At 39.0% G+C, this 15000-nt stretch overlaps 2 protein-coding genes across 2 annotated transcripts; both read right to left on the bottom strand.

Annotated features, from left to right (window-relative positions):
• Positions 1–4887: 4887 nt before the first annotated feature.
• LOC138036668 (uncharacterized) lies at positions 4888–10327 on the bottom strand. The gene is made up of 3 exons (XM_068882788.1): positions 10028–10327; positions 9372–9579; positions 4888–6035 (listed from the first exon to the last, which is right to left on the bottom strand). Exons 2-3 carry the CDS (start codon positions 9562–9564, stop codon positions 5140–5142), a joined length of 1089 nt encoding a protein of 362 aa, XP_068738889.1. The 5' UTR covers positions 9565–9579; positions 10028–10327; the 3' UTR covers positions 4888–5139.
• LOC138036667 (uncharacterized) lies at positions 6221–8286 on the bottom strand. The gene has a single exon (XM_068882787.1). It carries the CDS (start codon positions 8112–8114, stop codon positions 6312–6314), a length of 1803 nt encoding a protein of 600 aa, XP_068738888.1. The 5' UTR covers positions 8115–8286; the 3' UTR covers positions 6221–6311.
• Positions 10328–15000: the final 4673 nt, after the last annotated feature.

Here is a 15000-nt window from a genome sequence, read left to right on the forward strand (position 1 = left end):
TGCCACGTTATGCCGCCTATAAGTTACCATTACAAGATAAAAAACTTCTAACAGTGCAGTCTTAGCTAGTCAAAGTTGTGCCAGAAATTGAAACAAATTCAGGGATCACTGAGACGCTTCACATGTATTGTTAGTTGGAAAGTCAAGCGTGGTCAATGAACCATATTGCCTTCATAGCTCCAGTTGAAGATGTTGCAAATAAATGCTGATTGTGACAAAGGGTGATCTCTTTAGTAGTTTAAAAGTTACTGGAGTAGTTATTATTCTTTCCAAAGAATATGGTTAGATTCTATGCACCCAAAGAGATGTTGGATCGAGCACGATAGAAAAAAGAAAAAAAGAGTTTTAAGACGGTGATCCATGTGTTTTTTTCAAAGACTACAAAATTAATATTTACACTTTGTTGTTTTGAAAGGGGTTCAACCCTGTCTGCCCATAATTTGTCATTTTCTCTGTAAATTTCCTTCTAAAAAGACCACATTTTTCAAATGGACATCCCCCAGCGAGGGGACACCCCTAGGAAAAAAACCGTCCAAACTGACATCCATTTGTAAAACAGGAACCTTACCTCCCATTGGCTTTACTTTAATTTTTTAATTTCCAGCTGCAGCTTTTCTTTCTCCAAAAGTAAGTTGTCCATTTCCATATCTAGTTTCTTACTTTCCTTGGTGAGAACAATCAAGTGCATTTCATGGATCTTATCTTCCATGCACTCTCTCTTCCTTGTTTTACTTGCTGCAGCCTTGTTTGGCAAACCAAGTTGGCAATCCTAATGGGAGCTGGATAGTGAAGGGGCCTGCTGGGAAGAATTGCCATCAACAATAATTGGTACTTGCAATTGGGCCGCCAGGCATGTTGGTGGCAATGCTATCTCAGCAAGTACACTCACATCACTCTCCCCTGCTTCAGCCCCACTGATCTCTTGTTCTGTAAGCCACAAACTTGGGGTGTCCAGCACACTGACTGGAACTGCTGGTACTGCTGGGGAAGATGAGTTGTTGGTAAATAGCCCTACTCATTAATTTCAAATAATTTCATCTTTATATAAATACCAGATAAAGGATTTCCCCTCCCGAGATGTGCATGAAGATAAGAGTGTGAATTACAGAATCGAGTGAAAATTATGACCTTTGATTACACTCCTCTATGTTGCTTAACCCCAATGGGAGACTGATACTGTACTTAGTTGTTTAGATTTAGATTGAGAACCGTGAATGAATCCAATTTTAAATATCGATTCAATCTTGTTTTGTTGTTGTCTCTGTCAAGCCATTGCATGCCCTCAGAGCACAACAGACGCTACAGGACGACATAACTGCATAACTCGACAACAAATGGGATACTTTCCTCGAAGTTACCGCCTCCTCAATCACCATGGTTGTGGACCCTTTGCTAATGTAGCTTTAAATTTCTACCAGTTCGTATCGCTCTAGGATGCTTTCGGTCGCTTTCTTCAAGCAACTTCTGCACGTAAATCTTTCATAACTACATGTCCATTTTCAACGGAAAAATGAAATATTTGAAGCAATTTCTGTGCGATTTGAAGTCTCTCGGAAATCAAAGATGGCAGATCAACATCGTTCACTTCCTCCCATCATTGCGCTAAAGATAAATGATTGACACTTGGCATGTTGCTATTAAACGTGCGTAATAATATTCCTAGATTTCCGTTTTTGTCTGTTCGCGTGAAATAATGTATTTTACAATTACAAGACCACAGAACTGCGCTTTGTCCAATATTTAATTTTGCGTTCGGAAAGAGTTAAAAAATTTTCAAATCTCACCTGATTCGAGACCGCCCTGAATCCCAGAAAATGAGGGGTCATCTCCGAAAGGTTCGATTATCTTTTTCGAGGAGCTTTTTGGGGAAGCAGGCTTCTCTCCTCCAGCGGTTTTTCTTTGCGAAGCTCCGAACTTAGAAAATTCTTTTTTGGCAGCACCGACCATCCCTCGCCATTTCTCCTTAACTTCACAAACACTTCGTAAGCAGACACCCAAGGAATTTACTTTTGCCGTGATATCTTCCTACACTTTTGTCTTGTTTTTGTTCGTTAGTGTGGAGGTAAATTTACTTTTGATTATTTCGATGTTTTGTTCCGCTTCTTCAAAGATTACCGCGCATTCAGCAGCCGTAAAGGTCGGTTTCCGCTTTCTCTTATTTTCAGCCATTGTTTTTAACTTTGCGCGCGAGGCCCGCGCGCTCGCGCACGCAGATAATCACTATAGCAACAGCACAAGTAGTAGTTTATCCGCCGGATAGTTATCCGCTACACTATCCAGGCTTTGTGCAACGACTTTTTATCCACTTGATAAGTTCCACCCAGGCAGACGTTTGATTGAAAAAGAAGAAAGCAAATATCGATTGCCCTTATTTAAGCCGAGTCTCATCTGCCAATCTATAATCTAGCTATTTCTAAGGACAAATAAACACGTAACAGGGGATATTATCCTTGTGGCAAAGTTTTAGATTTTGTGTTCGTTTCAACTAGGTCCCAGTCTTCTTTTGGCCTCTCCACTCTTATGTTGCTTACTAGTTTTTTTTTTTTTGGTTACTTATGTGGTGTTGATCAGGATGGGAAAGAGGTTGTAATTAAAGCTAATCATTCCTTTAAAAATGGTCTATTTTAGAATCCACAAATCTCCAAGACCATCAGAGGAGATAAATTATGGATTGGGGATCAGGAAACGACTGTGGAAGAGGTGGACCCAATCAGAGGCCAGATCCCGATCATCCTACCTGATGGTGAAACGATCTTTGTGGGCCCCGAGGAACTGACAATATCCAAACCAGAAATTGAAAAAGTGAGACGCCACCACAAAAGACAAAAGGACACTGACTTCAAGGAGAACACACAAGAAGCACCACCAAGTAGAGACCTACAAGCACCACAGATTACAGACCTACAACCACAACCAAGCACAGACAGAGAGACAACTCTAAACAGTGATTTTGATTTTACAATGTATGTTTTAAGTTGTGGTTCTGTTCTTAAAGTTGGGTCACTTTGCTTTAATGACTCGTGTAGTTCACCTTTTATTATTAGTCGTATTTTTAAGTCTAGTCTTGGGAGTAGTGTTCAGGTTTCAGGTATTTGTTGTCTGTGTGATGGGGGGAAGGTTGTTTCTGTTTTGTGTAATTTTCAAGTGACTGTCGACTGTTCATTTGTTTGTCCCTGTAAGAGTTCTGAGTTTTGTTTGTCAAGTGTGTCCAGTGAAGTTAGTAAGTATGTATTTCGTGGTCAAACTCAGGTTTTTTTTATCACAAGAAAGGAATTTTGGAAATGTTCTGTATCTGAGGGAGTTGCGTCGTCATGCCTTGGGGGCTCAAATGCGCCAAGCTGTGTCGAGTGGCATTTCTCTTAATGCCACTCGACCAGCACAGCCCATCAGTCTTGGTGCTTTTGAGCCTTTTCATGACATGATGATCTTCAACCTCTCAGAGGAGAACAATTTTAAAATTCCTTTCTCTTTGGTGGGTGGGTACAATGTGTTAGATGGCATTATGGGGAAGGGTTGGGATGTCAAGCCATTACGTGCTGATGTGGCGGACTGTCATTTTAAGTTTGTTACATTACTTACTGTTTATTTAGACAAAAAGCATTTTACTATTAAGTTTTCATTTTCATATTCTGAGGCTCCTTTTTCTATGGGCCCAGATTACAGGGATAAGTGTAAGGCACTGCTTATGTAAATAAATATATTTTTATACATGGTAACTTAATTGTTAGTCAAGTATCTACATTGTCAAATATAAGATCTTTTTAAATTCTGTTCTGTTTGGTTTTTGTTCAAGACTTCTCATAAATATGTTTTCAACAATTTAGTATTAAATGAGTATACAATAATTTACTGAGAGTAACCGAGAGAATTTGTATTTCATATCTTTCAACTTGTGGGAAAGCCATGAGCGACTTGTCACCTAGTGCATTTCCATTTTAAGTATATCATAGGTAAAAAAATAAGTTTAGTGACCCTTAACTTTGTAAGTAAGACCCTAGCTAGTAGCACTTAAATTTGTATTTTATATCACATGACTTGTAAATAAACCATGGCAGAATTGAAACATTTTGGTGTTCTCATTTTTTGCTAAGAACTTACGAGGGTCAGCCATTAATATGAGAACTGTTCAGTCATAGGGTCAGTCACTCATAGGATAACTGATCTGAATTAATCAATCATCAGGGTCAATCATTCTTATGGGAACTGCTCAATTATCAGGGTCAGTCACTCATATGGGAACTGTTCAATTATCAGGGTCAGTCACTCATATGAGAACTGTTCAATTATCATGGTCAGTCATTCCTATGAGAACTGTTCAATTATCAGGGTCAGTCACTCATACGAGAACCGTTCAATTATCCGGGTCAGTCAATCATATGAGAACTGTTCAATCATCAGGGTCAGTCATTCATATGAGGCAGAGAACTGTTCAATTATCAGGGTCAATCATTCCTACGAGAACTGTTCAATTATCATGGTCAGTTAATCATACGAGAACTGTTCAATTATCATTGTCAGGTAATCATATGAGAACTGTTCAATCATCAGGGTCAATCATTCCTATGAGAACAGTTCAATCATCAGGGTCAGTCAATTATATGAGAGTCAGTTGTTCATATGAGAATAATGATTCAATCATGGGTCAGTGTTACATGAGAATTGTTTCATTATGGGAGTCAACCATTAAATTTTATCAGTATAATTTTTTATGTGATGTACTTCAGTTTTATCCTTATTCAAATTTTTTCTTTTGTTTTTGGGAATGGCAAAGTATAATAATAGAGTTTGAAACAAAAGAAAATAAAATTTGATTCAAAAATAAAATTGAACTACAACACATGAGGATTATTTGATTGTTGTGGATGCTCAAAATTAGCACAACATGAGTAATATCTATAAAATAAATTAATGACAATATTAAAACTGTACAAGAAAAGGACTTAGATGAACCTTAAACCTTAATGTACTAAACCTTGTTTTGTTTCTTTTCAGGGCTAGTGCTGCTAACTAATGTTTTTGTCCACAGTAGCAAATTATTTACACCAGGCAGTTCTAAAATAAATTGTAGTATGCCCTCTAGAGTCTCACAAAAACTGTATTAAAACACCTTAAACTACATTGCATTGCTTCTTAATATATCTATATGTCCCGAGTATCTGAATTCCATGAGTCTACACTTTGAGCAAATGTCTCCTGCGCCTTGATTTGGTACCTCCGTTTTTCTTCCTCACTCACTGTGTTCCACAGTTCTGATATCTTTGAGTTGACTTCACGCATGCTGCAGCTGGGATTGTCCTTCACAACATGTTTCCACATTTCCTTTGAAAATGTAACATAAGCTGTACATGGTTTCTTCGGAGGATGTTTTTTTGCAACTTTGGAGTTACACTCAACTCTTTTGCGTCGGTTGGAATCCGTTCTTAACTGTTTTTTCAGTTCCCTGTGACCCCTGACAGTTTGATGGTTGTTTATCATTGCTGATTTTGAAAAAACCATGGTGTGGACCACATCTGTATCAGGAGCATTTCTGATGGCTGTTAGGTCAAGTAAATGATTTGAAATCGATGGAGTAATGTTACTGTCTCGTGCCTCAATAATCATTTTCTTGGACACAATTTGCCAACCTAAGCGGTAGGCCATGATGAGAGTCTTATTCACTTTGTGTGTTGCCTTATTTAGTTCTTTTTGGGATGTGATAACAACAAATGAGGCATCTGCTGCTTTTTCAACATCACTTGTATAAACATTACCACCCAGCTTTTCAATAATGGAAGTAACTTTTTCTGTTGTGAGCTTCTCTTTATCACCACGTTCCACAAGACTTCCTGACAGGACAAATGTTTGGTCTTTAAGAGGCAAAGGTGGTGGTTCCCTCAGGCAGTTGAGAGGAACAAGTACTGGTCGATCTTTAGAGGTTGTGGCAACTGTTACATGCTTCTTCCTGGGTGTCAAGTTGATGAACATTCCCTTGGTTGGTTCTCTGTTTTCGTCAGTTGAAAAGAAAACAGTCTTTCCACGCCTCAATGCTTGATGATCTGTAATATAAACAAGTAACAAATTAGTATTTAAAAATAATTTATCTGTTCATAAAAGGAAGGCACAGCTATTGGAGAATCAAGACAAAATTTTCCTTGGATTTGCTATATGTACCGCTACCTTATACAGCTGAACACTGGTGTGCCCTTTTTATTCATTCCAGTCAATGTCATAAATAAACAAGTAATGTTTACCACAATATACTAAAACTACTTGTTGTGCTACATGATTTTTGGCCATACATACCCAAGCCTTAAATTAATGTGCCTATTTAATTACTTTAATTTATTAAAAAAAGAAATTACGTGTGTACCAGTCTTGTTATCCTGAGAAGATGGGGTGTTTGTTTGGTTCAATTGGTCAGACATTTCGCTCTGAAGGTTTTGGTCCTGTTCTGGAATGTCATCAGTGGGTGGTATGTCTGTATCAGCAAGTATAGAGGGTGCTGGGCTGTTGGCAGTTTCAGTGCTCACTGGTTGAGGGTGCTCACCAAATTCTTCCTCAAAATTTCTACCTGCCTCTTCACAACATTTACGTAGAAAGCTCTGGAACTCATCTTTCATGCGTTGGTTTCCCATCTCAATCTTTAGTCGTAAACGTCTGTAAGTCCATTTAAACAATGACAAGATTGGTTCTTCTTTACGCCATCCACCACCTCTTGCAGAATGTGCATAGTACAGGCACTGGTGAAGATAATGGCAATGCTCACCACCCTCAGTGCTTCCACGGAAAAGTGAATGAAAGGGAAGTTCTTTCAGTAGGATAGGAACAATGTCTACGCGAGTCATCAAGTAGGGATACAGGCGAGAACTACCATAGCGTAATAACATTAGTCCATGGTGTAAATCAGCAAGCCGTTTGTATTCTTCAATTTCTGATTCCAACAGCCCAAAACGGTAATCTGAGGCACAGTTTGAACCAGCAGTTGAACCTGGTAATAAATGTGGTTCAGATGTTCTTGGATCAGGATCTTTGCGACAGATGACGTGCATTTTCCAGTGCGTTTCCCAAATCTTCTTCTCTAAATCATATGAGCTTATGGTACAGGAAGGCCAAGAAAGAGCTTCCTTGAGATGTAGAGGAAGGGCTTGGGCAAAAGGCTTCTTATCCGCAACACCATCCAAAATGTCTGGGAATGTAGATGTAAATGCCTCAGGTGGTGCTGAAATAGTCTCTGCATGGGTAACATTGAGGGAAATTGGCTCCAGCTTTGGTCCATCAAATTTGATCTCAAAATTACCTCCACGTACCCCGCGCATGTTGATATTTGATATCAACTTAGTCAAAGTACTGTTTTTGTCATTATTTACTACTCCTTCATTTAAACATGACATGATACGCAAAGTCAAAAGATGCTCTGTGATACGTGCGAACATGTGATTGGCACATGGAATGAAATGGTCAGTCGGGATAGCTGGAAGCAAAGAGTCTGGATGTTCACGTACAATTTGACGATTGAGTTCAGATCTCAAACCAGTTTCCATTCCGACCTCTGAACGTGTAGCAGTAGTCTCAAAAGTATAAAGACTGAAGTTGTCACTGCTTTTTGGATCCAGTCCACCACCAAGCAGGACATTAGCAAACATGTTATCAGATGCAACAAAGGTTTTGTGACCTTTCTCTGACATGCTATCAATCCAATTGTTTAAATAGCCAGATTCCCCACCAATATTAAGTTGAAGATTTAGTTGCGAGTCTGGACCATAGAAGATGTGCACAGGCCAGCAATTTTCTTCAGGGCTGTGAAAGCTGTAGCCATTGAATATGGCCTCATTGTTTATGTTTGTCAAAGATATCAGCACTGATTTCTGCCCTCCAAAGTTGCGTGCATCCTCATACAGGCGCCACCACTCACTATCTACTTCCCTCATCCAAGGATGAGCAACAGAGACACACTGATGAAGTCTTTCAGGATTAACATGCCACCCAGTTGTGGTCCTTGATGGTTGAAGAACAATGTCAAATTCTTTATGCCATTTGTTTCTTACCTTTTCTGTCTGCCTTTCTGAAGCAAAATATCCAGGAAGCTTTCTCGTCAAGTTTCTAAATATTTCCTTTTGACTTACTGAGTCTTGCATTTGCACAATTTCTAGACTGGAGATGTGATTGAGTTCTGTAGCATGGTCAGTGGTAAGAGTTTCATAAACAGACTTCTTTGTACTGCTGTCATGGGTTAATTTTGCTAATGTGACGATGTCTTGAGGAGTTAAGGATCCATCCCATGAATCCGAAGAATGACTACTGCTTTTATTCCGAGAAGATGCAGCTAGAGAAATGCCCACAAGCAAATCCTCTTTAGTACCATAATGAACATCTTGGGCCATTTTCAAAAAACTGTTGTTTTGCTGTTTGACCCTCTGAACAAGTGGCCTGGAAACAAATTGCCTTCCACAGTCCTGCAAACTTCTTCTCTTGTTTTGGCTTTCTGCAAGCAGTTTTGTAGCACGATGACGGCTTGCTGGTGTAGAAAACTCATTTGATTGATGTGAAGATCGTGCAGGTGTTACTGGTTCAAATGCTGTCTCTGGAGGTGCTTCTTGTGTAGGAGTAGCTGGTTCACTCTCATGATTGGATACACCAGGTCCTTGAGAAGTAGCCACAGTGGGTGCTTGAGTGCTAATCAATCCAATAGGTGGAAGTAGAATTGGGCCTAACAAATGCTTTCGCAGAGGTTCAACGCTGTTATTTGTACCTTGGTATCTGAAGGCTAACATCACAAATGCTGCATATCTAATAAAGTCTCTATTGCGTTGATTTTTGTTGAGCACAAAGCAGTTTTGAATGCCTAGGAAGAACATTTATATCAGAGTGTGGTTGATGACTGCACGAATAAAAACCAGAAAATGTAACATCCACAAGTTCTATCTCACCACTAATCGCTTACCCATACACCTTAAATTTACTCTTAGTTTCAAAATAGTTATCAAGTAGGCAGATGGCTTGCCTTGAAAAGCTTACAAGTTAAATGTTAAAACCAATTCTAATTCACTCACACATGATTCCCTGCACTTCACACAAGATACAGGAATTAGCTTTGCATTTTGATTGGCTCACTGCAGACCTTTGTAATTGACAACAGTACCTACTGAATACCTACAGTATATGTGAGTGTATCATATTGTGGTGCATAATTTTTTGGAAACCAAAATTATTTTCATCAACATATTAAATCATAAATATGTTAAATAATAAAAACTCCACTACTGTTAATATACTGTTAAAATAACTACTGTAATACAACTTCACAGATGATGTTCTAGTTTAAAAGAACCATTCATTATAAATTTATTTTCAAACCATATCAATAACTTATGCACAAGGTGAGGGAAACTTACCATTATCACAAAGAAACTTGTCAATAGAACTAAAGCCATGTTTTTTTACGTGCTTTTGAAGACCAAGATATTCTAAAGTTACGGTGACATCAAAGTAAACATCATCTCTGATTTTGTAAATGTTCAGTTCAACTGGCCATCCAATGCTGCTTGTTTTCAAAGCCAAAGGAGCTCCCAATTGTAAAGCGGCCATCCACTAATAATTTTGCTATCAGGTAAAAAAAAGGTCATCAACGTTAAAATCACGGGGAAAATGGCACTTGAGTCAATAGTTGAAGCGATAGCGAGTTCCAGCCCGTTGTTAGCTGACGGTAAGTCATATTAAAATGTATTCAGTTCGTTTGTTTACGTTCGGCTAGAAGGACAACATGGAATCATGCTCTAAATCAAGGAAACCGAATGAGATATTAAAATAAAAAAGACCAGAACATAAACAACCCCTTACTTACATAAAATTCTGTTCAGAATCTTCGCTTTGAGAAGACAAACATCACGAAAACTTATGTAAACAACAAGCTCAAATTACGGTTCGCTTCATATTTCAAGACAGTGCAAATTTACATAATCTTTCATGAACACAATCTCTACGAATTTCAAAGATCAAAGCCATTTTCTAAACTACATCTGCTTTATCTTGGAAAGAGAAGTATACTTACTTGAATAGAGGAGCAAGCAAAGCTTTAAAACACATCAAAACCGCCAGCTTCCATATCTAAGCGTCGACACAGATGAATTGCCACGAGCCGGGGCTTCGAGTTGATTCATGCTTCCCGCATTGCGAACATTGCTTTACAAATTGCTGTGAAAACACCAGCTACTGATGAAACAGCTGAAACAGATAATCAGTTTACTCTGGTTTACGAAAAGTAACGCAGTTCACTTCGAATTTCTCGCTTATTTCTCAGACCCGGTTCTCAGACTGCATTCAAACAGGATTTTCGACACGGACTCTCAGTGGAGCGTGATGCAAAACACATCACACGTTACTAGGTAACAGTGCTCATACATATGCATGAACCCCACTCAAGTGGGGCTCACAGAATTACACATTTTGTCTGTGTTGAAGTCGTCATGTGACTACCCACTGGATAGCGAATTTATCCGGTGGATAGCCCTATCCACTGGATAAAGTTATACGCTATTTGAACAACCGGGGCCAGGTTAAAAGAGCTCAATTACCCCCTCCAGAGTTAGTTCTGTTCTACAATGCTTTGCCACAGAACTTTAAGAGTGAGCTCGTGCGCATCCAAATCAAAGTGCCACTGTCGTTACTCGTGGATATGAAAGTTACCGCGATTGTTTAAAATTGGCAGGCTGAAGTTTTCTTTATGCATTAGCATTGATAGTTGGATAATTGTGTAACAGCACGGTGGGCTCTCATGCAACTAGATACCCAAAATACTGCATGTATGTGAGGTAATCCCCTTTGCTGGAATTCAACCCTGTTAAATAAGTATACCATTTCTCCAACAGGCATAAGATTACTCTTTAACACATCCTTCATAAAGAGCTCTACCATGTTTTCAAAGTTCGTTGCACAGATGACAGGGTAATTTTGAATCAGTAAGGTCTGATTTTTGTTGCCAGGTCATATAATGTTAATGTCATCAGATTTAGCAAGTAGAGCAGATCCATTCAGTAATATTAACACTTTTTGCGCCAGTTATACATTCCTCCAACAAAGCTTGTGAATATTTATCATTATATTTGATACACTTAGGTCACTTAGATACAGATGATCTGAACCATAACTAATCACAGCAAGTGCATACATATTCAGCGCGATGTGTTATCTTATCACGAAAAAGACTGAATCACTTTTCACATGGAATGTCTAATAGAGCCTTGACCTTGACAAATTTCATGATCAGTTTGGTTTAGCCTTAAGCTCTGCATAGCTTTCCTTAAATGTTTTATGCTTTTCTGTTTAGGTCTCTGATATGTTCTGGATTGCTTTTCTTTTCCTATTCCCTTGCTGCTTCAATATTTTCAGATCTGTTTTGGCGTTTTGCAATGTTTTTCTTTTCCCTGAGCTCTTCAAGTGATTTTGTCTCTTCCGCTTGATAGAGTCTCTCATAGAAGCTCTTTTTTGCCACTGCTTTGTAGAAATTATTACTGACACTCGCATCATTTTTGGCCATCGTTAATTAATGTATTAAAGTCTTCGCGTTGGTCAGAGAAAGGCGGTGCACAATTTTTTGCACCAATCTGTACTTGTTCAGAATATTTTGCTTCACCTTCGAAGAAAGCCATTTCTTTAATTCTTCCGTTTCTTGCTTCTAAATGCAGCGGAAGGTGCTCAAACACTTCAGTACAAAAGCGACATACAGTAATGGCGGCGCACAACCTCGCGAACAGGAAGTCACAGCTATCTAAGCTGTGCAGTGATTATCCATCCTGATTGGCTTATTAGATCAAACTTCCGGTTACGCAGGAGTGAAACATTTGCATAAAGAACCTCACCAAAACTCGTGGATATATCCACGAGTAAAAAGGGTTCGATAATCTTTCCCAGCCTGAACGACAACAGTGCTTGCATTTCTTGGCTATAAGGCTTATATATGAGTACCGTAGTCTGTTATGCAATAAACTGTTTAACAAAGTTGTTTCGAATCCCAATCATAAGCTAAACAGCTTACTACAACCATTGAACAACGTCAAGTACAACCTCTGAAATCATCGTCCTTTTACCTTGCCTCGTGTAAAAACAAACAGAGCAAATAACTCGTTTGTTTACGCAATGACCCGCCAATAATTATAGATTTGTCTAAAGATCGATTGCTATTTTAAATTTGTTTTTCGAATTAAATTATTATTGATACTCTTATATAATATGTTAGTGAATTTTTAAACTTGTAAACTTTTATTGTGATTTTGAAATAAACTATTCCATCCCAAAAAATATCACAGAGTTGTAGTAAGGATATTGCACTACAACCAGTAGCAAAGGTAACACTAATCCACCGTTCTGAATTCCGCATTACAATAGGGTTTAATTCTTTTTGCCTTCTGTGCCTAAGTGTATTTATGGGTTTGTGTAGAATTGACCTCCCTTGCAATTTAGTGTTACACTACCAGAGGGTTAAATAAACTGATTATTTATTTTATTTATTTTTAAAGAATCTTTGTTCTTTCTGGATGATCGATTTCCTGCCTGGTAAATCTGGATCAATTTTTCCATGGTAAACGAAAGTCTCGCAATCGAACGTTCTTGGGAAGCTTGGACGTCGTACCATTTAAGTTATCTGCCTTAACACAGTCACTTTGGTCTCTTTGTTTGATTCCTATCGCGCTAGAGGGCTTGTAATTGTTGTTTTTGGAAATGTTCGGCTCTTTGGTTGTTTCTTCAACGCTTCCCAAAATCTTTTGATTTCTTTTCTGATTTCTTTTTATTCATTGTCTTCCGGCACATTTTTAACTTGTTTGTCCGCCTTCTTGAAAGTGCGCATGTTGCAAGGTGGATCACGAAAGCCAGTGATGGAAATTGTCGTTTAAAGCTTACATCTGCGATTCTACCCAATTTAAACAGAGACAGGGTATTCAGCAACTTCAACCGGAGAAGGAGCACTTATGGATCGAAGTTCCAGGACCCAATAAGTATAGCAAGGCTTTGATCGGAGTCACCTATAGATCGGAGCGCATTGGATTGAGCCCGTCGGATTGGCTCTACGCTTTTAAGACATTGTTGGGTCATCTTACTGTTTCCTGGGAGGGATTGCTCTTTTTAATTGGCGATACAAACATCCATATGTTGAAACCCTCGGATAGCTATAAAAAGCAGTACCAGTCCACACGTGATGCTTTTGGATGCCACCAACAAGCCAACTCGTTTCACACGAACATCTAAGACATTAATTGATCACATTGTGACAAGTAATCGCGGCTGTATTACCGCCACGTATGTAATACCTGGGTGGTCAATTAGTGATCATGAGGGTATATTGCGTGCGTTTATGTGCGCGTGCCTCGCTACCAGCCACGGTATAAATGGATTTGATGGGAGAAGAATCTGAATGTTCTCAGCGTTCGAGAACCCTTCCCAATCGTGTCAGTCCGCGAGATTTCCCATGGGTTATCGATCATGATGCCATACCATTTCAGCGTTTGGAGGCCATCTTGGACTGTCTGGCTCGCTGGCTCACTTGGCCTCAATGTCGTGTGATAGTGCACTGCTTGCCGATGGAAAGACACTGAATCAAGTCAAAAGAATGATAGTGCTCCAGCAGAGCAACATTGAATGCAGTCTTGGTTCCTCAAGCTCTTCAATATGTGGCGTCAGAATTTGCAGTCTTACACAAGCTCTTCAATAGACCATATTCGTATTCTCGGTATTGGACTGGAACTACCTTGCAATGGAGGCTAATGCGGGGAATATACTAAAAAGTATCTGCATTTGAAAAGATTTTCCGATATTAGCCTCCATTGCAATCTACAATCTTGGACAAAAAGGGTAGAGAATATTAAAAACAGGGGTTATTTTGCGGACTACGTCCTCAATATTGCACATTATTTGCCATCACAACCAATGTTGATAAGCCCCGGTTCGACATGCTTTGTTTGGTCTAGCAACATTGATCAGTAAGGGGGGGGGGGGGGTGGGGTGGGGGCAAAAAGAGAGCTTCTTTTTCATACTTGTGATCGGAGTTCAGTCCAAAAGCAGAGTCTATTTGTGGGATAAGAACTTAAATAAAAGTATTGGGAACTAATAAAAGAGTTACTGTCTAGACGTTCCGTTTGTGGCTCCCAATGCTTTGTTTAACATCAGAGGGACTACTGGCTGTTAATGTATATGCTGCAAAGAAATGCTGGCTTGGCTCAATTGCAACAGCATTTTTCTTCCAATGTTGTTTTTTAGTACTGCAATAAAGGCTCGCATAGCCCTAACTAAACTTTGGATTCTTTTTATTTGCTAAATTCGCCTTAATTTTAAATGCTTATGAACATTTCACAAGGCTAATTGTCCCAGTCTTTATTGAAAAATAGCAAAAAAACCGAACTTTATCAATCAACTTAACAATCGTAGCGATCAAGCTGAAAATCTTCATTACGAAAAAGGCTATGACACTTGCCATGTGGGTAGGCTTCTTTAAATGACGGAAGATCCATCCAGTCAACAAAAAGCTGGGAGAAACAATTTCTTTTAGGACAAATCATCGGCCAAATAGATACGGAATGCCACTATTGTATAATAAGATTTCCCGAAGCCTTACAATTACGCATATGAAGCAAAACGCTAAAAATAAGGCACACAGGAGGACAAGCATAGTTTTTTTCCGTGGTCGAATTAATAACAAAAGCATCAATGCCTTCGGATCCTGGATTGCTCGAATTGCAACGAGGTAGTATATGATTCGCGTGATTTGCGAAGCGATCTTTGTAATTAGGTTCTCAAACTGAGTCAATTAAATGACAACGAAGGGGCGAAAAGCCCCAATTGTCCGTGTCACAGATACTACTGAGAAAATCCGCTGGGTCATTTTGAGATCTCGGGATCCATTCCATCTTGAGCGAAATTCACGTATACAACTTCCCACGAAATTATCTGAGAAACATTGTTGTCGGCAAACAATTTGACAGACAAACCTGATAACTGTTAATCAAAGAAAGTAGGACAAATTTAACAGCCAAA

The sequence above is a fragment of the Montipora capricornis genome, unplaced genomic scaffold (genome assembly GCF_036669925.1).
Source record: "Montipora capricornis isolate CH-2021 unplaced genomic scaffold, ASM3666992v2 scaffold_496, whole genome shotgun sequence".
Classification (NCBI taxonomy): Eukaryota; Metazoa; Cnidaria; class Anthozoa; order Scleractinia; family Acroporidae; genus Montipora; species Montipora capricornis.

Excerpts from the sequence above, each read along its gene's own strand:
- LOC138036667 (XM_068882787.1), bottom strand. The coding sequence starts at position 8,114 with ATGCAAGACTCAGTAAGTCAAAAGGAAATATTTAGAAACTTGACGAGA.
- LOC138036668 (XM_068882788.1), bottom strand. The coding sequence starts at position 9,564 with ATGGCCGCTTTACAATTGGGAGCTCCTTTGGCTTTGAAAACAAGCAGC. Across the intron at positions 6,036-9,371 it reads CAAGTTTCTTTGTGATAATG|ATCATCAAGCATTGAGGCGT; the intron begins GTAAGTTTCCCT and ends TTTATATTACAG.